The following is a 21,872-nucleotide window of genomic DNA, read 5'->3' on the forward strand; positions in this document are numbered from 1 at the left end:
GGAAGGGTTTACATGATTTCTTCATTTATTGCCAAAAGCATCATGGAGGTTATTTAAAAACATAACATCTTAACCAATCAGAAAAAACCTAAATATTAAACTGAAGTTATCCAAAAGAATAACAGTAGTACTTGTCTGATTGCTGTTCAGTTACAATCTGTAAAATAATTTGTATCAGTATTTGTTAGGCTTAGGAAACTCTATTCTGACAGAATTATTGCATGAAGCAAAAGCACTTATTCATTTTGTAGAGTCCTTACTAGGTTTTAATTTATCTTAGAAAGATCTAAAAAATGTCATCGTATTTGTAAGCCAAGCTTTTTAGGTTTATACAGCCAAGATTAAAACTGCAACAGCATAAACCAAACCTGGTTTACTTCTATTATGAATTTATTAGCATTATTATTACATTACCAACATTAGGCATTTTTTCATGTGGAATTAAAGAAAATAATTTTTAAGTTTTGCCTAGTTTGTGAGATTCTTTGATTTATTACCTAAGCTTACAATGGGATACAATTTTAATATTAAGAAAATGTGGAGAATTTTCCAAGAACTGGAAACAGTTTTCCCTCTTATAGTTCCATCAAACTATTATTATTTTTCATGTCAGTACATCTTTCTTTAAATTCTAATATCAGGACCAGCTTGTCGGAGAAGTGTATTATGATTTGTGCTTATAAAATAAATGTTTATTGCTCTGTGTGCCAAATAAAACCTTATATTCTTCCAAGAACACACATACACGGTGTACTTTAAAAATGCCTATTGGAAAGCTATCTCTGGCATACAGCTGGTGAGGTTTTGTACTGTATCTGCTACTTCACAGGATGCCTTGTGGCACAGATATGCTTTGCTTATGAATAGGATTAGCTTTGCTGCATGTCTTATCTTCCCCCCCCCCTCATGCTCTCGTTTTATTTTATCTTTAGGGAGACTTTAGAAGATCAGTCAAGTAAGTTTTCTTATGACAAAATTTAGTGGTTCTCTAGTACATTCTATAGACATTGGATTCTGATTGCTGTTGTCCTGATGTATCGTGATACTAATCCCAGTGGATTTTAATGACCGCGATGTTAATATTAGCAGGAGACCAAAGTTGGGCCCAATGTGGTTCAACTTGATTTATGCCACAGAAGAACCTAATCCATTTTGGCTATTAGAAGTTTCAACAAAGGAGACGAAGCATTGGTGAGATAAAGGGAGATGAATACCATTCATCACTCTGAACTATGGGTGCCTGTAGCCGTACTGTTGGGCTGCTCCAACGTGCTATAATTACCTGGTAATTACTGCGTGGTAATTACCACAGTCCAGCCAGCTTCCATGTCTCATGGATTAGCATCTCCACACTTCAAAATGGCAGCAGGGTGCTTGAACTAAAGCTCATTAAACAAACTTTATTTCAAGCACCCCCATTGCCATTTTGAATCATGGGGACACTAATACACAAGACACTACAATGCTCTACTTAGAGCAGCTCTCAGAGCCACTCTAAAGCTCCCCTCCCCCCAACTCTTACCCCTGGAGCATGTGTAAAAGTGCCGTATGTGTCTGCATCAGGGCTGCAGAACTGAGCTTCTGACTTGGTGCCAGATGCATTCAGGTCTCATTTCTATAGTTTGCAAAGCAGCGATCTGAAATTTTGCTAGTGCCTGACAACCTACCTTTTAAAAAGCAAGTCAATCCAAAACAGATTGCACCAGCAGAACGCTTCAGTTTTAATTTAACCTATCTGCAGAGAGCAAAAAAAGGCCTAGGCACCCTGTTAGCTCTATTTTGAGGACGCATTTGATGTGCTGGCCTGGTCCTCTGTAAAATGGGTACTTTTCCTTCCCAAAGAAAAGATTAGGTTGTTTCAACACTTTTGTGCTCAGCTCTTATTAATGCTTATATATTGGATGAAGCAGTTCCCGTGATGCATCTATATTTATTTATCACTTACTCCATTAAGTGATCTTCAGTCTAAACAGAAGCATTAGCCAAAAGTGAGAAATTATCTGTTTCCATGGGTTAATCTGTCATAGGAATAAACCTTGAAATCACTCTGGAAGATAATGCCTTTGTTTTTTAATGCATCTTGCTTAAATAAGGAAAGAACTGTATTATTGCAAAGGTTTGCTTCAGAAGAGTATACTCTAGCTTGCAAGAATGTTGCAGGCTTTAGATGTAGCCATACAATTGATTTGCTGTAGTTTTTATTGGTTTCATAATAATACTGCACCAACAACAGGGAAAATGAAACCCAATGGAGCTCATTCAACACTGGAGCCATTTGATCTAGCAGAGCTGGTAATTCTAATTGGTATTCTTTCCTAAACAAAGCTGGACTTGCTTCCCATACCACAGAAGCCAGACATTCCTTGTAGTTATGCTGGCATAATGCCCTTGGCTTTGTTCATCTTGGATCAAATTAATGTTGTTGTAAGGTCATGAAGGGAAGACGTACAAGATTCCCATTAGACCTGGTCAGAAAACGAGGGTAAGAATTCACTAGCATTTAAAAGCATTTCCATTTTCCCCTGTGTAACAGGGAGTCTACCTAGGGCTGGTCAGAAGTTAGCCTGCCCACCTGTTTCTGGACTAACTGCCTACATCTCTTTCCTGCCACACCTTGTTGTTTAATAATTGGTGTCTTAATTAGGTGGGAGGCTGCCCTTTGGCTCTGTTCTCCTGGACCTATATATGCAGCTCCAACCAAGCCTCACAGATGACACGCACACAAATGATGTTTCCTCACACTACAACCGGTGCTCCTATGTCTCACAGGGAGTCTCCCTCCCTCCCTGGAGCAGGAAGTCATTGTGCTCTCCCTTGCTGTAATTTTGGACCCACACTCAGCCTCCTCTCAGCTGAGGATTTACCAGAATCAGGATTCACCCCTAGCTTCCTGGCTGAGCCCCCTATTCGGCCTTAGCCCCAGCTATGGTCTCAGGCATCTGAAAACATACCTTGGCCTACTCCCCACACAGGGGGTTCCTGCTATGCCCACTCTAGGGCCTCTATACCACCCCCCCACCCTGGGGTCTTCTCATCATCCTCACACTCAACTACCCACGGGGCTGGCCCTTGCGCTGCCCTTCAGGCTTACTCCCAATTTGGCCCTTCAGGTCTACTCCCATTCAACCCTACTCTGTGTGGAGCCACCTACATCCCTGCCCTCTCAGGGCCTTCACAATTGCCCTCTCTCTCCAGGGATAGTTATATGGACCTGACGAGGGGCCTCTGGGAACTTCCTCTCCTGCAGGTTCAGGTGGCTGCAGCCGTGCCTGGCCCCACTCCTCTTCTGGGGTCTTCCACCCCCTAGGGCTCAGGTGGCCATAGCTGTGCCTGGCCCTTGTACCCACTGAATTGTGGGGGCTGGGGTTAAGGTCCCCCAACCTGCCTTTTCACTGGGGTGGAAACTGGCCTAGCATTTCTTGGGGGCTCCCACACCACCAGGAGCCCCACCAGGCCACCCATCCATGGCAGAATGCAGTTTTAGGTCATGTCCAGGACTAGGAGCCTCCTAGCCATCTCCATAAGCTCTTGCCCTTACTTCTATGTGTTCCTGCTGCAGCTCAGCCAAGCAATATTTGTGCTGCAAACCCAGAAATGATGCAGCGAAGTCAGCTTGGGGGCTCCTCTCACTACAGCTTTAAAGCACAATGGAGAATGAGACCTTGACATTGATGGTGAGGAGGTCTTCTCAAGGCCTTATTTCTAGGTTTGGCATGGATGGGCATGGCCACACTGCTTGGTGAAGCTCTCAAGAGTTTTACAGAAACAGTATAGACATACCTGCTGGTCTTTTTGTACTGTAAAATTGATTAATCTTCATCTACAGGCAGATATTTTTAACACTCAAGTTGGGGCCATTCTCTCCCCTCAGTTTTTGTAGGAAGTCTCATTGATGGCAATCAAAATTTGAGGTAGGGAAGAGCCCAGTGATGTAGAGTTTTCTTCGCTGATTTTTTTTTTTGTCACACTTGTTCATGGGTATGAAGCTCAGAAGAACCATAAAAACCACAGAATTTCCTTCACCTTTCCTACTGCCTCAGGCTGGTGACAGACAAATCACAACAGCCTATGCATTTTAAAATTAGGGGAGATGACTAAAACAAACTACTTTTTTGACATAAGATTCCAAGTACAGAGAAGTGAAGATCCATCTTCTCTACTGAATGCAGAGGCAAGGTGCTTTTTCCTTTTAGTAGCGTGAAGCAACTGCTTCAACCTCCCTTAACCACTCAACTGGTAGCTATTCCAAATAATCTCTAATAACGTTTGTGAAATATTTTGCCTAGATACTGATGCTTTTGATGAATTATTCACCCATGCTCCTGACAAATTGGAAGCTGTAAAGGAGGTAACTTGTATTTTAAATGGACGCTCGCATTTACACTGTAAGATATAATTTATGACTTCACTGACATTTTTTTTCTCTCTTCCCTTTCCTTCTTTAGGTATTTTTGCAATTTGTCAACAAGCATGTTGGAAAATTAGGATTAAATGTGAAGGATTTTGAAAATCAGGTAACGTACTTTTTGCTGTATGTTAACTTGTCTGTCAGTTATGTTAGTATTTCCCTTCACCTCCAAAATTCCTGTATTTTTAACCTTGCCAAAAAATACATAAAATTATTCCTAGCCTGAGGTAAAGCATATCAAACTTCAGTCTTGTAGCATTTTTTACAGCCCATATGCTAAGCAATTGAAAACGAGTGTATGGTATTGAATACAGTACACTTGTTTCAGGGATACAGGGTCTGCTTTTCAAAGTTGTTTGAACCCCTGCAGCTTCTATTGACTTACTTTGGAAATGACAGGCATCTTTCTATGTGTTCCTTGGGGGAGGAGGGTGCTTTAATTACAGCAGCTCTTCGGAGCCACTCTAATTAAAGTGCCTGCAGCATCTTGTGTATTCAGCATCCCATGCTTCAAAATGGTGGCGGAGGTGCTTTAACTAAAGCTCAGTGAAAAAGCATTAGTCAAAGTACCCTTGCTGCCATTTTGAAGCCTGGGGCTCCTGAATACATGTGACACTGAGGCTGCTGAAGCATCCTAATTAGCAGGCTTCAGAAGATTCCGTTAACTCTGACGCATTCTAATTCTGATTAGCAGGCATTGGGCACATGTATAGGTGCCCAATAAGCCTATTGTCAATAGTGACTAGGGATTTAGGGGTGCCCTACTTGAGATGTGGTAAGGAGGTTTATATCTTATAGAGGGTTGATCAACCGTAATCTGAAAATCAGGCTTCTTTAAAGTAGCTGAGGTTGAGCCCCCACAATTTAACCTATCCAAAACTACTAGCCATTTATTCAATTCTAGGCCACGGTTTTTAGAAATTCATATGTGAGAAGTTTACATTACACTATCAGTGTGGATAGGTCCAGTGTGCTTGTGTCAGTGAAAAGAGATGGAATTGTAGCTGTGCCTCCTTTACCCCATTTCCTTTGGTGTGACTAGCCATGTTGCGTGCACATAGAAGGAACAGGCTTGTGCTCTCTGGAGTACAGAATTGATACACTGAGATAAATTAAGGGGATTAATTTATCCCCTTAAATTGGGGGGATTTCTTGTGTTGTTTGTTTTTCTTCCTCTGTATGCACATGCAAAGATTTTAGAGCAGTGTAGGCCACAACTAGCATTTTGTTTATTTAATTAAACACACTGATGTGATGATAATTCCAGTGATTTGTGCTGATGGCTGAAGACTGAAGCATAAGCCATTATAATTCTGTTGACTTTTCCTGATGGGGATGAGTTATAGGAATGGAAGTTCTGGAAGGATTACTGTCAAGTAAAAATAAGGGCTCTAATGCTGTATAAATAAGGGCTCTGAGAACTAAATTATGATATTTTTAATTACTAATCCATATTAGTGTTTTTCTATAGAATAGCATTTACTGTATTTATCAAATACGAGGCAAGGTTTTTTTCTTCCACTCAGTATGGCGGGGGGGAAAAGGCCTTTGTCTTGGATCTGAGTACAAGCATGGGGAGGGGAAGGGGAAGGACAAGCAGCAGCTGCAGCTCCAACTCCACCCCTAGGCTCAGAGTCCGAGTTCGAGCCATAGCCCCTGCTTCCCCCGCTGTAGCTTCTGCTCCTCCCACCACCTCTTGTCACCACCAACCCACTCCTGTCTCTGCCTCACTGCCACATACCATCCATCTTGGCTCTAGCTTCAGTCTGTTCTGGCACAGGGCACAGAGCACATGCTGGCTCTGCTGTCTACCCAACCAGGTAGAAATAGTTGCATCAGCAGTGGCTCTTGCCCCAGTCCTGGCCTCGGCTCTGGCTTTAGCTCTGAATCCAACAGAGCAGTGGCAGAGGAGCAGGCAATGCAGGAGACAGACAGCAGGTTGGGCCAACTGGGAGGTGGGGCAGGTGGCAGCTGGGGTAGCCAATTGGGATGCAGGTGGAGTAGGTGGCAGCCAGGGTAGCCAATAGGGGATGCAGACACAGGGGTGGGAACCCACATGGGGGGGAAGTGATGGAGTGGCAGGGTTCAGGTCACCTGATGCCCCTACCACCTGTTCCCTCACTTCCTGCCCCACTGCTGCTGGTTGCCCCACTGTGGTGTTAGTGGGGGGGGGACAAATTTAAGATGACCCTCCAATAATTAGATTGTATTCATAGAAAAATTATAACATTTATAAATTTTCTGTGTATAGAGTCTCATTATTGGGGGTTGTCTTAAATTTGAAGTTGTCTTGGACTCAGGTATATACAGTATCTTTTAATTCAGGAACTGTTAAAGGCCAGTTTAATATAACATACATCTTTATGTATTATTTATTATAGTTTGCAGATGGTGTCATCTTACTCTTGTTAATTGGACAACTTCAAGGTTTTTTCTTGAATTTAAGGGATTTCTTCCTAAACCCAAGTTCTGAAACAGAAATGGTAGGTTATTTTTATGTACTTAACCTGCAAACACCTTATGCACTTGCTTCTTTATGCTAGTGAAGAGAATAATTGAAAATACTGGTTCTACTGATGTGTATATAATGTTATACATGCTTAGAAATGTTTTCTGGATAGCAGGCTTGTCAACAAACAGGAGATTCATGCTATATAAATTGATTTGAAAGCTGACAGAGAGACCCTTCTTAAAGGCTGTACTGAAACCAGCTATGACCACAAAATGCAAGCTATTGTAAGATTAACAGGGCAAATACAAAGATGTGTCCTGTGTGAGTGTGAATATGAAAGCAATGTTAGATTGACAGCCCTAGAAACTGAATCTCTCACTTACTCACAGAACTGACACAATAGTGCTGAGCCTATACAAAGCCTATTGCATCTTCCAGAGCTGTGCTATAGATATGAGCTAAAATCATATCCCTATCTGCACTAAGTGAACCGGTTAGCCAAGCTGAGAACCCTGGTCTGGGATAGATGATGTGTTTACATTGAGTGTAAACCAAAAATGGACACATAGCATAAACATCTATACCAGTGTAACTTACTCAAGTCCAGTGGGAGAAAATGGGTAAAATTGTGCTGGTTTGTTACCCCAGTGTAGGTGCCATCTGTACAAGCATGCAGCACATGCTCTCCTGCCTTCTGTGATAGCTCCTCTCATGAGCATCTTTCCTGAAATACCTGCTTTTTATTAGATGTGTACCAATACATTGGTCTGATATTGGATTGGCAACAATATGAAGACAATAGAGTGTATTGGAAATTGGCCTGAGGTGGCCAGTAATTTGGCTGATAAATGCCCCATGCATGTGTGCAGCTGCAATGCAGCATGTAGGCAGCAAGGAAAGGGACAGGGGTGGAAGGCAGATCAAGGTGGTGAGGGAGGGAGTGGGGCTGGGGTAGGGGCTGGTGCAGGCACTGCCCAGCTGAGGCAGGTTGGGCATGGGATGGAGCTGTGGTTCATCTGGGGGTGCAAGCTCAGGTTGCTGTGTACACCTCAGGAGGGCATGGGTACATGTGCCCCTGGATCAGTGTGGGGCACGGGCAGGGTGGGCTGCAGCAGTGGGCTGGGGCTCACTGTGGACTGGGACTCAGTGCTGTGCCAGGCTCTTCCCAGCACATAGCAGGTGAGTAGTTGGGTTGGGGCTGCACTCAAGGCAGGTGGCGGCAGTGCTGGGAGAGGAGTTGGGGGGGCTACAGCAAACTTTGGGGTGGTTGCAGCCCCCCCACAATCCCTCTCCCAATGCTGCCACCACCTACCCCGAGCAGCACAGCCTGGCTCAGCCTCCCACCAGGAAGAGCCTGGCACAGCCCTGGCCCCAGTCCACAGCTGCAGCCCCCCCCTGCCTTGCCCCATGCAGACCTGTGCAGATGCATGCCCCCCACCATGCCCTCCCAGGGTGTGCACAGTGTTGGGAGCCACCCCCCACTCCCTGCATATCAGCCACAGCTCCATCCTGCACGTGCCCTGCTCTGACTGGGCAGCACTTGTTGGGACAAGTCCCACTCCTCCCTCACCACAGGGGCCTTGATTTGCCCTCCCACACCCCTTCCCCCCTCCCTCCCCTCCCACAAGCAGCTCATTTTGGGGTTGCAGGGACTGGGGGAAGGTGACTCCTGCTGCTGCGTGCACTCTGAGGCAAGCATGGGGTGGGTGTACCCCTGGGACCTGTGTGCAGGGCGAGGTCAGGCTGCTGCTGCAGGCTTGCCCCAAGTGTCAAACTTAGTTGCTACGGTACTAATTCCAGTGCAGTGTTCACTGGTGTACAATGCTGCTGAATTGCCCGTTACTATTAGTTTGTTGGTTGGTGAGTTTTGTATGTGGAAGTCTTCCCACTGTAAACTAAACTGAGGTTGTTAAACTATTTCATATGAGCCTCTGAATAGTTCTGACATTGGGTCACTTCTGACTCAGGCTATATTCAAGCCAGGTACCTAAAAATAAGCATCAATTAATTTTATGCATACAGCAAAGGAAGCCTCTTTTGGCTACAGCTTAAAAGTAAGGTTTTCCCAAAAAAGATCCATTTCCACACTGCAAATATAACCACTCTTTGCTTTCCCCCAGGATTGCATATTTATAATGAAAATGTCCAAAAGATTATTATAACAGAAGAAATACTCACGAACAACCTTTTGACCCAAACATCTCTAAATGAATTAGCATTTATTGATTTTTTTTTTGTCCAAATTTTCTCAATGAAAAATAGCTTTTTGAGAAATTGGGGGGGGAAATGTACCACTTGTTAGATCTTCTGATGCTTTGACAAATATTCAAAACAAACCATTTTCTTTCAAATTAGTTCAAACACAGCTTTTTTTATTTGAATGAAATTGATAATCCCCCCAATTCAATATTCTCCTCCTCCTGTGAAAATTGTTCATCCAGTTCTATTCAGTCAGAAATTAAACATTTTAATTTCAAATAATTTAATTAAAAAATGAGTGCCTCATGAAAACAACTGAACAAATGAATATTTTTTTATTCAAAATATTTTAAAAGATTTTTTTTAAATTGTCCCTTTTAATTAATAACATCACACAAATATTATGTAAGAGGCTTCTTCCCCCACTTTACAGTGATAAATCATATAGTAACTGAGTGGCAGAGTTAGGATTAGAACCCAGAAATATTGCCTCTTATTTCTAGCCTCGGACCATTGTAGCTTACTAGGGTAGTAAGAGTTCTTTTTATCATTGTGTGATTTTTAATATCATTTCATGTACAAGAAATGAAAGAGTAAATAATGCTTTGACTAACAATTCAAAAGTAAGCCTAGTAGATCACTTAGCCCGAGATCAGCATTATTGAAATGAAATTTCTTTAGCGGGTGAGACTGATTCTACTACCATACCATATGTCTAAAGAAATTTCGTTTCAATAATGTTGATCTCAGGCTAAGTGATCTACTCAAAACAGTGTGGGACAGCTCCATCTAGGGCTGCGCTGCGCCACAGGGTTGTCAGCCTGTTGACATGAAGGGGTCTGTCAACTAAGATCCCTCATGAAGCCAGCATTAGGCCGGGGAGCCTGCCACATGTTCAGTTTAAGGCATGATTTGACATATTTTGTGGAATAATTTGGTGACTTGTTTCCCAATTTTGTCATGTCATTAATTGCCTGAACATATGGCCAGGTCACTTCTTAAGACACAGTTAACTGGTCAATCTTGTCTTAAGTGTAATGGTTGCCAGGGTCCTCAGGAACTGGGTGAGAAGGGAAGAAAACATCTTCCTCTTTACTTGGTGATTTCACTAAGTAATCTTTTTTTTTTTTTAATTCATTCTAGTTTAAGCAGTTTGTAGCTTTACAATTCTCTAGCTCTCTAATCCTTTAATGTTTGCTATCTGATTGGTGAACACTTCAAATCTAGGTTTAGACTGTTTTTTCTGCTTCTAATCACAAAACCAGGTGGCAACCCAAAGGTGTTGCATCTGTCTGGAATGAAATACAACTCTTGCTTGGCTTATATAGAGTGTCATTTCAGCACGAATTATAGAGAGATAATAAGGAACATTATGTCAGTGCTGTACAATGTACCTCCTGAAGGACAGATTGATCAGTAGCCAGTGAAATGAATGAGGAAGCAAGGAGTTGTTAAAAGGTGTGGGTGTCACTCCTGGCTTCTGCTGTTTTCCAAGGATAATTTTTTGAGGCCTTTGCTTTTTGTACTATAGGCCTCCTATACACAGATATCAAAGCTGCTTCAATGCGCTGTAATTGCAGCATGTCAGAGCAGATTCCAGCACCACTTGTATTAGTGTCTCTGCCCTGAAAAATGGTGGTGGAGGTATGTTAACTAAAGCTTGTTCGATGAACTTTAATTAAAGTGCCCAATGCCATTTTCTAGCACAGGGATGCTGATACATGTGATGCTCCAGTTGCTTCAATTAGAGAGACTCTGGGAGTCGCTCCAATTAAAGTGCCCCCACCCCTGCCTCCCAGAGCATTTTATTTAAAGGAATAGGATCTTTTAATGTAAAAATGTAAATACCCAACCTACATTACAATGATTCAAAGTTGGGAGTAGAATCTGGGTTTTAGATCTAACTAATCAAAAATCTACTGTTCTGTTGGGTTTTTTTTTTTAATGCCAATAGATAAATGCATGCTCCCACATAGTTGTTCTGATGGAAAGAGATGGCTAGCCAAGAGGGGAGTACATGGGAACTGTAAATGCTTGATTCCCAGTAATGCATTTAATCTCTTACAGATAACATGAGGTAGCATCAACAATATAATACTTAATACTGTCTAGACACTTTTAAGGCCAAAAATTTCAAACCTTTATGATTTTACACAGAAAATGAGAAACTTTACTGCAAACTATATTTTCTTAGAATTACCCCATATATGTTACCAATATATTAAATTGGGGCAGGCAGGGGAAGACACAACTAGAAAAAAATACTTTGTTAGCCATACATTTAGCATATTTTCAGAGGCTTCTAAATGAAAGATTCCTATTAAATAAAACATTTCTTCTTCTTCTTTCTCTAATCAGCAAGGGAGGGAGCTCCTTGTGATGACTGTAGGTGTTGTAGGGCTTGCTGCCACTGCCCTTAGCTCGCTTTCCTACAGGCGGTGACAGGGTGGACCTTGGCTTTGGATTACCTGGTTTGCCAGGAAGTCTATCGTATGTTTTCTCACCTGCCATGACTTTGATGTTATTATATTGCTAGGAGGCAATGCCCGAGGTGATCCTACCAGTCTCAATCCCTGTTTCCTTCTGTGGGGCTCCAAAACCTCCCCTTTACCCCACCCTAGCCTCTCCAGATGACACTTGTAGTTCTCTGCTGCTAGATCATAATATTGCCTGTCAGCCTATTATTCCGCACTTAGCCACCAGGGTGACTGTCAACTTTCCTGTCTGTTATTGCCGGCTGCTTTTTTTTCTCCTGACCTCCCGTGCCCAGCATATAAGGCAACTCGGGGCTTTTGTTTGCTTTTTCTCACTCCTTCACACTCCTCATCTCACAAATACACATAAGAAAACCTAATTAAATGCATTGCTTATCATTAAACTGCTGTCAAAAGCAGCATGTACTCAGTAATGGAAACTGACTATGAATTTGATTAAATGTAGCCAACGCTGAGCATGACTTTAAAACACATGGCCCATGTGCTGACGGGAACCTACCACAAGAATAGGTTGGTACAAGCCATCTGAATAAGATACATGGTAGTGTCCATTAGCACAGTCCACCTCAGTGCTGAATCTTTTTTTCAAGTCAAGGTGAGCTACTACAATGAATACATTTTTTACTTCCCCCTTTGCTCCCACAGTTGATCTGTGTCTTTCTTTCCCATGTCCAATGATTCCTGTTTCTACATTAGCTTTAAATGCCTGGCAAACAATATCAAATAGCCCCCAAAGAATTCACCGAGAATCCCTCTATTGCCTCCTCTCTCCAGCTGTTGTATACAATTAGTGTGGCCCTGCCCTCTGAGGTGAAGCCAGACCAGGTTGTCTTGTGCCTCATCTGCATACAAAATTATAGAGGATCCCAGGACTTGTGACAGGAACACCCAGTCATGAGTGGGGAGTTAATTAGCACATGGATCCTTTTGTAGGGGAGGGGGATATCTGGGGAACACACATGCTGAGCTGTGCGTCACCATGGCCCAACCCAATGAACTATATGGTAAAACGTAACCCTTTTGGCTGGACTAGTATCATGCATATTTGTATTATATAAAAGTAGATGCCAAAGTGTTACTTAAAAGTATGTTTATGGAGTGTTAAAACCTGCACAGTTTCAAAAACACTGAAATACGTTAATTCTGGATTAACTAAATCTATGGGTACTTTATGCAAATTACTACAGCTGTGTTTATTTCAAAGTTTGTTTTTTTTTTTTAATTTACTCCTCATTTTCTTATGCTCAGGGAAAGCAGGGTCTGACAAAGGTGGGAGGAAGCAGCTGCAAGGGAAAGAAGTTGGAGGGGGGGAGCAGAGGGTAAAGGGGCTACCTAATCCCCCAGATTTATTTCTCCTGCTGTAGTAGTGGGAAGGGGGAAAATTCCAGACAAACCTCCAATAATTAGATTCTATACCTGGAACATTTATATCAAATTTATAATTTTTCCATATAGAGTCTCATTATTGGGGGTAATCTTATAATCGGGGTCATCTTTTATATTTGAGTAAATAAGGTCATTTCTTACTGGAAACTTGGTTTTACTTTTTTCATTTGGTAAAAGAGACAGCAGGCACGCCATCAGAACCAAAAACAGCATGAAAAAATATTTGAGAACCAATCCCAACTATCATTTCAATTATTTAAGACGGTGATTCTCAACCAGGGTAGCATGGCACCATAGGTTGCCTTAAGATCTTTTTAAAGATGCTGCAGGGTGCCATGAAATGTTAGCACAGTTAGGTGTGCAGACCTGATTCTCGAGGTAAATTCAGATATTTCAAATAAGAATCCATTGTACAGCACTGAAAAGTTTCTGACCTGTTGTGGTCTTCCTGAGTTCTTTGCAACAAATGAATTGCTCTATTATATTTCTACAGTCAAAAATGAGTGAAAACTAAAAATGGGCATTTTGTAAGGGGTGCCTTAAGTCCAAAAAGGTTCAGAAATACTGATTTAAGAACTGAAGTGCTCCCTGTATACCTGTAGTTAAAGTTGTTTTTCTGTTCCATTGATCTCACCTTTCCCTATCAACAGCTTCACAATGTTAACCTTGTTGTGGACTTGCTGACAGATGAAGGAGTTCTAAATGTTCCCCTCAACCCTGAAGGTGAGTGATAACAAAGATCTTGTTCTGGAAGAGAAATGGTAGTTCATTAAATCAATTGCAAAAGCTTCTTCAACACGATGCCCATGCACTATACAATATTTCCTTTTCTGCACATTGCCTCACTTGCAGTTGATATTAAGAATGTCACATTTAGTTTAACTTTCTTCCTGTCTACACTAGCAACAGTTCTACTGATGTAATACCTCCTGGTTAGTAAGCTGCCAGTTTTTAAAACCAGACTGAAATGATCTAAAATACATTAGTCATTGTTGAAATTACATTTAGGAATAGAGCCAGGTGGGAAACAATTTTTCTGTCTCAAAAAGATTTGATATTTGAATTTGCTGTCTGTGTGTGCATGTTCTGTGTTGGGCTAATAACCTTCTAAATGCCTTGGGGGTTTCATGAAGAATCAGGGAGAGACCCACCCTGAAACAGCCAAAAGGTCAATGAGTGGTGCAGTCATGTGGGCTGTGGACCATGCTTGATTCAGAGCTGAGATACTGCAATCAGTTTCCCATGGCTCTGGTGCTCTAATCTCCAGTATTGGATATTCTCAACTGGTCTCTCTTCCTGTCATTTTGACTGGTATATTTGTTCCCTGAAGGGTCCAGTTTGGAAAAAAATCAATGTTTTTTGATGAAAAAACATGTAAAAATTCCAACCACATTTACTTGGTAATAAGAGGATCTGTTGTGGGGCCCTGTTTCCAGAATCATGACATAAATGTATTCATAGATTTTTAAAGCCAGGAGAGACTATGAAGGTAATCTTTCTTGACATCTTGCATAATATGGACCATCTAATTTTAGCTAATCATATCAGAATAAAGTACAATAACTAGTTGATGAACTGGAGCATGCCTATTAGAAAGACATCAGGTCTTCATTTAAAGATGTAAAGTTTTTGGTATTTCATGTTTTCCCTCAGTACACAGTTCCAGAGTTTAAAAAAATGACATTTTTCTAGTTGGATGGTTCATTCACAGATAGTCATTATGTGTGTGGGTGTGTGTGTGTGTGGGGGGGGCATGCATGCCCAAATGAAAATACAGACAAGCATGTACACATCTGTCACATGAGGGTCTTCCATTTGTAAATGCATTTGTTGGGAAGTCCTGGTAAAAAATGGATGTAGAAGAATGTAACAGGAAACCCTAGCCCTGTTACCAGAAAGTAGGCCGGGCCCTCTAGAGCCAGAACTTTCTGGGCACAGCCTGCTGGCAGAGTAGGAGTTAAAACCTGAGCCTTACCAGCTAGTCAGGTAACCAGAAGGTGGAAGGCCAGAACTATCAAAACCCTGGGCTGAGCTAAGGTGGCAGAAGGTGAACTCCTGATGACTCCCAGAGAAGCTGTGGCAGCCCCACAAGAAGGAGCATAGGGAAGCAGAAGCACAAAGCCATGGAAAACATGAGCTGGCATACTGCCTTCCTTAATTTCATTTTTTTTTTGGTTATTGCCCATGGACTTACTGTTTGTGTTTGGCTAGTAACCGGGTGGTTTGTGGTCGAGGCTGTAGGAGAGGAGGAGGCCTCGTTAGTGCCTTGGGGCACAGTCATAAAAGGCCAAAAGGCCTGGTGCCCTAGTGGGTGTAGCCATATAGGGCCCGTGGCCCAGAGCTGGCTGCAGGACTTTGAAACCAGGTCCCAGTGGGTGGATCTTGGCTAGTAGCCTGAGCTATAAAAAAAAGGGGCCAAGCCTGAGGAGGCAGAAGACCCAACAGCTTGGCCCCCAGGGACACAGTGTGAAAGGGGGACAGAAGGCCTGTTGCCATAGTGAGCACAAAAGGAGGGCCATGGGCCCAGAGAGTATTAAGGAGCTAGAGCCTCGGAGTCGAACCCTACCTTGTGGGTTTAGGTTGGCAGGTCTAGCTAGAGAAAGACGGGGTGGGGGAAAGTCCATGGTGGCTGAGAACCCTAACATAGAAGTACAACAGGCAGTCTCCTGCTTGTAAAAATATCTAAGCAATATTAACATCAAGATGTGGAGGATGAATAAAGATGGGTTACAAGACAAAATACAGAAGTGAAGTATTAAGCCACTTCAAGGGTGCCCCTCATAGGTCACTAGAATGCTGCTGGGGAGGGCAACCTGTGTGGCGGGTGCAGGGATCCCACCTAGGTAAAACAGCTGGGTATTCGTATCCCACCGCTCCCACCACGTGTGGCGGGCCAGTAGGGGACGCTCCTGCATTGAGCCGCCCACCTCCCTGCGCCCGACCACCTTCAAGACTCCGAATGCCTCCCTAGGGGCGCCTTATGCTTAGCCAACCCCTCTCCCGGAGCACACTCGCTAGTCTGGGGGTAACGTGCCGCCACCATGTGGTGGCAGCGGTGGCATACGAATACCCAGCTGTTTTACCTAGGTGGGATCCCTGCACCCGCCACACGTGGGATCTGAATACCCTGCAGCTTTACAGGCATAATTTGGGAAGAGTAATAGAGTCACTGAAATCCCTTGAGCAAACAATTTCTAATTTGGCATCGGGTCAACTGGATAGTGTAGATAGCCAGGATGGCGGAGCAGTACACCGAAAAGACCATGCCTGAACTGAAAGAGCTGGCGAAAGAGAGAGGCCTTCATGTGAAGAAAGGGCTAAAGAAGGAGGAACTGATTAAACTCCTGTGTGACTGACTCAGCCATAGAGCAACCTTCACACTCGCCAACTCCTGAGTCCTCCCCAGAATCACAGCGCCGCATGCCAAGTTCGCAGGGAGATCAACCCCTACAGAGGAGCGACAGGGCAAGCTCAAGTATGAGCTGGAGCTGAAAAAGATGGAGCTGGAGTTGAAAAAAATGGAGCTGGAGAAGACAAAGATGGAGAAGGAGGCTGAGCATGAGAAGGCAAAGATGGAGATGGAGATGGAGCTGAGGGAGATGGAGCTGGCGGAGAAGACCGCACAGCGCGAGGCGGAGGCCCGAGAGGCAGAGGCCAAGTGCGAGGCGGAGGCCCGAGAGGCAGAGGCCAAGCGCAAGCACAAACTTGAGGTACTCCATCTGCAGCCCAACGGGGATGATGCGGGCCCTCCGCAAGCGCCCGGGGAACGCCCCAAAGCGAACTCCTCAGCCTTCGCTCGCTACCGACCCCGGAGATGACCCCGAAGTATTCCTCAGCATCTTTGAAAAGCAAGCCTGACGGTTGAAGGTGCCTGAGGAGGAGTACATGCTGCACGTAGCAGCTCTGGTAGATGGCGACCTGGCGGCGGTCCTGAACAGCCTGCCCTCAGATACAGCTGATGACTATGATACATTTAAACAGGCCGTGGCTGCAAGGTTCAAGTTAGGGCCGGACTATTTCCGGAAAAAATTCCGGAATCTCCGCCCACAACCGGAGAAATCAATGGCTGATTATGTGGCCTTGATGTGGGTGGCCTTGATGCTTTCCTTAAATGGGTAGGGGGAGCCAAGGTTGACACTGCCGAGAAAACGTACCAACTCATGGCATTGGACCAATTCTATCATTGCTGTCCAAGGGAGGTTAAAACCCTAGTCAAGAACAGGGGCCCCAAAACAGTCCAAGAGGCCGCTGAAATTGCGGATCAGCTGTTGCTTAATCGTGAAGGGTCAGACAAAAAACCTCCCTACTCTGGGAAGGAATATAAAGGGTTCCAAAGAGGGGCAAGGGGAGGGCCCGTTCCAAAAGGGGCCATCCCAGACCGAGCGGAAGGAGGCCCCTGATTGGACCAAACACCCCAATTCGGAAAAGAGGGGGTGCTATAACTGCGGGGAGCCGGGCCACATCAAGCCCAACTGTGCAAAGTTAAGCAACAAACCCAAGCCCGTCAGACATGCAACAGCTGTACGCAGTGAGGGGGAAGGCCCGAGCCTCTCTGAGGGGCGTGCCTGTTGCCACAGGATCACAAACCCGGAGGAGGTGATGGCCCCCCACAGGACTAAGATAACGGTCAATGGGAGAACCCTTATTGGGGAACTGGACACGGGGTCCAGCATGACATTAATCGATGCCAACCTAGTTTCACCTGCAGATATAATCCCCGGGAAGACCCTTACCATTCAAGGGGTGGGGTCTCCACCATTTGAGATACCGGTAACCCGGTCACTCATTGAGTGGAGAGGCTGCTCTATGCATGTAGAAATGGGTGTGATGGAAGGGGCTCCAGCTCCCATCCTGGTGGGACGGGATATACTTAATCGAGAACTTCTGCACAGAGAGATGGACCAGGCCCTAGAGCTAGAGCCCTACTGCATTAACGCGGTGACACATCTGCAGAGCAAAAAGGCTAGGCGGGGAGGGTTAGAAACTCCCCAAGAGACAGCCATGCCATTGGCTGCACTGGGAGAGTCCCCAGTGGAGAGTAAAAGCCCACCAGTTCCTGAGGGAACTAGCAACCCCGAGGGTGGGTTAAGTAACAGTCCCAGGGAAGTGTCTGTTCCGTCAGCGGCAGAGGAAGGAGAGACTCTCAGGGAGGAGTCCAGCGAAGTCCCTGAGGGTGAAGATACACTTCCTGCAGGAGCCCCCGAACTCTCTGCAGACAGCTTAGCTGGGCAAGAGGAGTTCAAGCAGGAGGTTCTGGTGGACCCCAGCTTGGAGGACCTCCGGCAGATAGCTCAGGAGCAGGAGAGTGAGTTTACCCCAGAGAAGAGGGAACAGGTGGTCTGGGATAAGGGACTTCTCTACCGGTTGTGGGTGCCGAAGAACTGCACCCAGACCTGGGAACCCCATCACCAGATCATAGTACGTCGCAAATACAGACAACGAATACTCTCCATGGCTCACGATTTACTGTGTGCTGGTCACATGGGCAGGGAACGGACACGCCAGCAGCTGCAGGCAAACTTTTATTGGCCCCGGATTGCCCAGAATGTGACGGACTACTGCAGATCTTGTGAGAGATGCCAGCGGAGGGGCAAAAGTGGGGACAAGAGAAAGGCTCCCCTATAGTCCCTCCCTGCTCCCTTGTGGGACAAGATTGAGGCCATTAAAAACTGGCCACCTCCACAAACCAAGAAGCAGGTCAGAGCCTTCCTTGGCCTGGCCGGATATTACAGATGGTTTGTCCCGGGATTCGGAGCGACGGCGGCACCCCTCCATGAGCTGACCAAGAAGGGAAGCCCTGATCCAGTGGTCTGGAGGCCAGGGTGCCAAGAAGCATTCGACACCCTAAAGGCCGTCTTGGTCAAACAACCGATCCTGAAGGCACCGCTCTTTGATGAACCCTTCTACGTCACCACGGACGCCTCCGACGCAGGACTAGGAGCCATATTCCTACAAGAGCACCAAGGGACACGGCACCCCGTGGTGTACCTCAGCCGGAAGTTAATCCCTCGGAAGCGAAACCTGTCATCTATTGAGAAGGAGTGTCTGGCAATCGTCTGGGCACTGAACAAGCTGAGGCCCTATCTATGGGGGCAGCAGTTCACTGTCCTAACGGACCCTGCCCCACTGCAGTGGCTGCAGATGATGCAAAACTCCAATGCCAAGCTGCAGCAATGGGCCTGGCAGCTTCAGGAGTTCAACTTCACCGTCGAGCACATCAAGGGAAGCCAGAACGTGGTCGCAGACGCCCTGTCACGAAAGGACTCGGGGTAGTGGGTCGGATGGACTCAGACCTGCTTGAGAGTGCTCGGCCAGGGAAGTTCCTGAATGTGCTGTTATGTTTTATAAGTTTTATTGTTAGGCTCAGTATCATGTGGGGTGTAACTTCTCTGTAGGGTCAAACAGGTGACCCCTGCAAACTAGTACGCTTGTCTCCATACCTCTGTGAAGCTATGGATCCAAGCTTTTAAAGGAGGGCGGGGAAGTGTCAGAACCTGGGTGGGGGGTTTCTACCTGGGGAGCTGGAATCTGCCTGGTAACAGGTGATGTATTTCGAATTGGTTGGCTGACAGCCAACTGGGGCTGACCTCCACTGGACCAGGTGAATGAGGTCACAGGGGCTATATAGGTTGGGAGGGGGAGGAGGCTCGTTCTTCTCTCTTCGGCCATGAGGTGAAGCAGCAGGAAAGCAGGGGAGACAGAGAAGCCTTGCCATCGGGACCTAGCTCTCTCTTACCCCAAGACTCCAGAGGGGAAACTGGTGAACTTTGGAAGATGCTTGTGAGTAAGCTACTTAGTCGGATTAGATATTTAGCTGGCAGTAACACAGATGCGTAATCAAAAGGCCACCTCAGCCACACTGTTTGCTCTTTAGGATTTCTAAGATATTACTCAACCCTGTACCTTAGTTTCCCCTACCCCCTGTAATCAATAAAGTTCTCCTTTTTGACCGGTGTGGGAGACTTATTGAGGGGTGGGTCTAAATTATGCCTAAGAGACCCCTTAGGTCTGCAGACTAAGGGAGACTTTACTTTTTGCCCCCTTGACTTGGGGAAGTGCCCCAAGTGCCTGTACCGGGTCGAGTACCTGTCGGACTATTAGGCCTGTGTTTCCCCGAGGACACACGGCCGAGACAGTCCCTTCTTGGGGTGGTGGCGGCGACGTTAATGCACCCCAGGCTAATGAGTGTGCTCCAGGAGAGGGGTCGGCCAAGCATAAGGTGCCCCTAGGGAGGCATTCGGAATCTGGAAGGTGGTCAGGCGCAGGGAGGTGGGCGGCTCAACGCAGGAGCGCCCCCTACTGGCCCGCCACACCTGTTACAAAGAAATACAAGAAATTTTGTTCAACTGTTTTAGGTTTAGATTTTTTTTGTATTTTTTCCAAACAGCTCTACTGGTAGGGCATGGTCATTCTTTTCAATGAACAAAAATTGTATGCATGCAAAGAAAAGTTCAGTGGCTTTATATCATGTGAAATCTGGAATTTTGTGAACCATTCTAGTTAAATTGTGAAAGCATTCATCTTCAGTACATATTTTTGTGAGTAGGTCAAAAGCAATAGACATCCATTTCTCTAAACATGTAGGATGACTTCAGACACGATGTCTTCTGATGATTACTGGAGGAAATTTAACTCCAGCATCTGTATGTCATTTATGTATGGCATGGGCTAAATCATCAGCCAACTTTAGAATTTAATGGAATCAAATGGTATTTAATGAAGCCAGGCTGTTTCTACCAGGTTCAGTCAGTCTGAATACTGATCCACCTTCAATGTAAGAAGAGCATCAAGGTCTCTAGGTATCTCCACATTTGGAAAAGTAGCAGTTTGTGTTGCAAGATAATTTCCTTAGCTGGTGGAAACCTTTTATTAAATTGAATTTAAATTATGACTGGATAGCAGTATCTTATACCCTTCCAGAATGTGGGAGCTGAGAATTGCATTGTTCAAAAACCAAAAAAATAAAGTGCAAACATTTGAAAAACAGGGAATAAAGAGTTAATGTAATACCTGCTATCACTCATACCATGGTACACTCATAATAAAACTATAGGTGTAAAGTCCTATTAAATTTCTAGTGTCTTTTCTGCCAGTGTAGTTATTTCTTACTATACAATGTATGTCCTTTCTCCAGTGATGTCTCTCTAATTGAGTTCAGAAATCATGAAAACCCAAAAATCCTATGGTTCCTCTTTTGCTTCTCACTCAATTGCTTTGTCTAAATTTACTTTATAATTTGAGAACAGTGGAAGATGGTGCGCATTGCTTTGACAGTTGGCATCTATCTATTTCAAGGATTTTTAATGTTTCCCATCTAGTTTGTTACTTATGTATCCACAGATATCATGCACAGAGATGTGAAGACTATACTGAAGATTTTATATTGCTTATATTCCAAATACAAGACCAAAAAAAGTGAAGACTGAAAGCTAGACAGATTTTTGTCCTAGTGCATTACAGGATCAATTTTTTTGTTTCCAGTTGTGTTTGCCACTTTGCATGTATATCCACCTGTGCTTGATTTGCCTGCAAACTTGTTAATGAAACATGTATGAGTGGAAAGTTGCACTTATGTAACTTGCGCTGCTAGCAATAGAAATAGGCTTGGTAGATTTTGATTTTGATTTTTAAAAAAATAATTTTGAAATAAATGCTTTAAAATAAACATTAATATTATCCATCGATTTTTTTTTTCATCAATTTAAGTTAAATTAACAATATAGAGATTTTCTGCCCCTGGGATGGCAAAAAACCCAAGAACTCTAAAAACAAAACAAAAAAAAAACAATGAAAAAGCCAAGACAACACCAAAACCTGTATCTTTTTAAATTGGAGTCTTTCTCTTCACATACCAGTTTCACCAGTAGGCTGCTTTGCTTCTTTTTACAGTCTCTCCTCCATTCTCGGCAGCTGAGTTAGAATCATAGAATCG

At 44.4% G+C, this 21,872-nt stretch overlaps 1 protein-coding gene across 4 annotated transcripts in view; it reads left to right on the forward strand.

Annotated features, from left to right (window-relative positions):
- The window catches only part of PARVG (parvin gamma), a 42,430-nt gene extending 20,819 nt beyond the window's left edge, over nt 1-21,611 (forward strand). For all 4 annotated transcript variants that reach the window (XM_090043776.1, XM_090043775.1, XM_090043774.1 and 1 more), the window contains 6 exons: nt 933-955; nt 4,287-4,348; nt 4,446-4,514; nt 6,790-6,891; nt 13,591-13,663; nt 21,281-21,611. In XM_090043776.1, the coding sequence (XP_089899902.1) occupies nt 933-955; nt 4,287-4,348; nt 4,446-4,514; nt 6,790-6,891; nt 13,591-13,663; nt 21,281-21,366 (415 nt within the window). In that variant the 3' untranslated portion in view covers nt 21,367-21,611. The remainder of the gene's footprint in view (nt 1-932; nt 956-4,286; nt 4,349-4,445; nt 4,515-6,789; nt 6,892-13,590; nt 13,664-21,280) is intronic.
- Nucleotides 21,612-21,872: the final 261 nt, after the last annotated feature.

The sequence above is a fragment of the Crocodylus siamensis genome, chromosome 4, assembly GCF_052110815.1.
Source record: "Crocodylus siamensis isolate JL-2025a chromosome 4, ASM5211081v1, whole genome shotgun sequence".
Classification (NCBI taxonomy): Eukaryota; Metazoa; Chordata; order Crocodylia; family Crocodylidae; genus Crocodylus; species Crocodylus siamensis.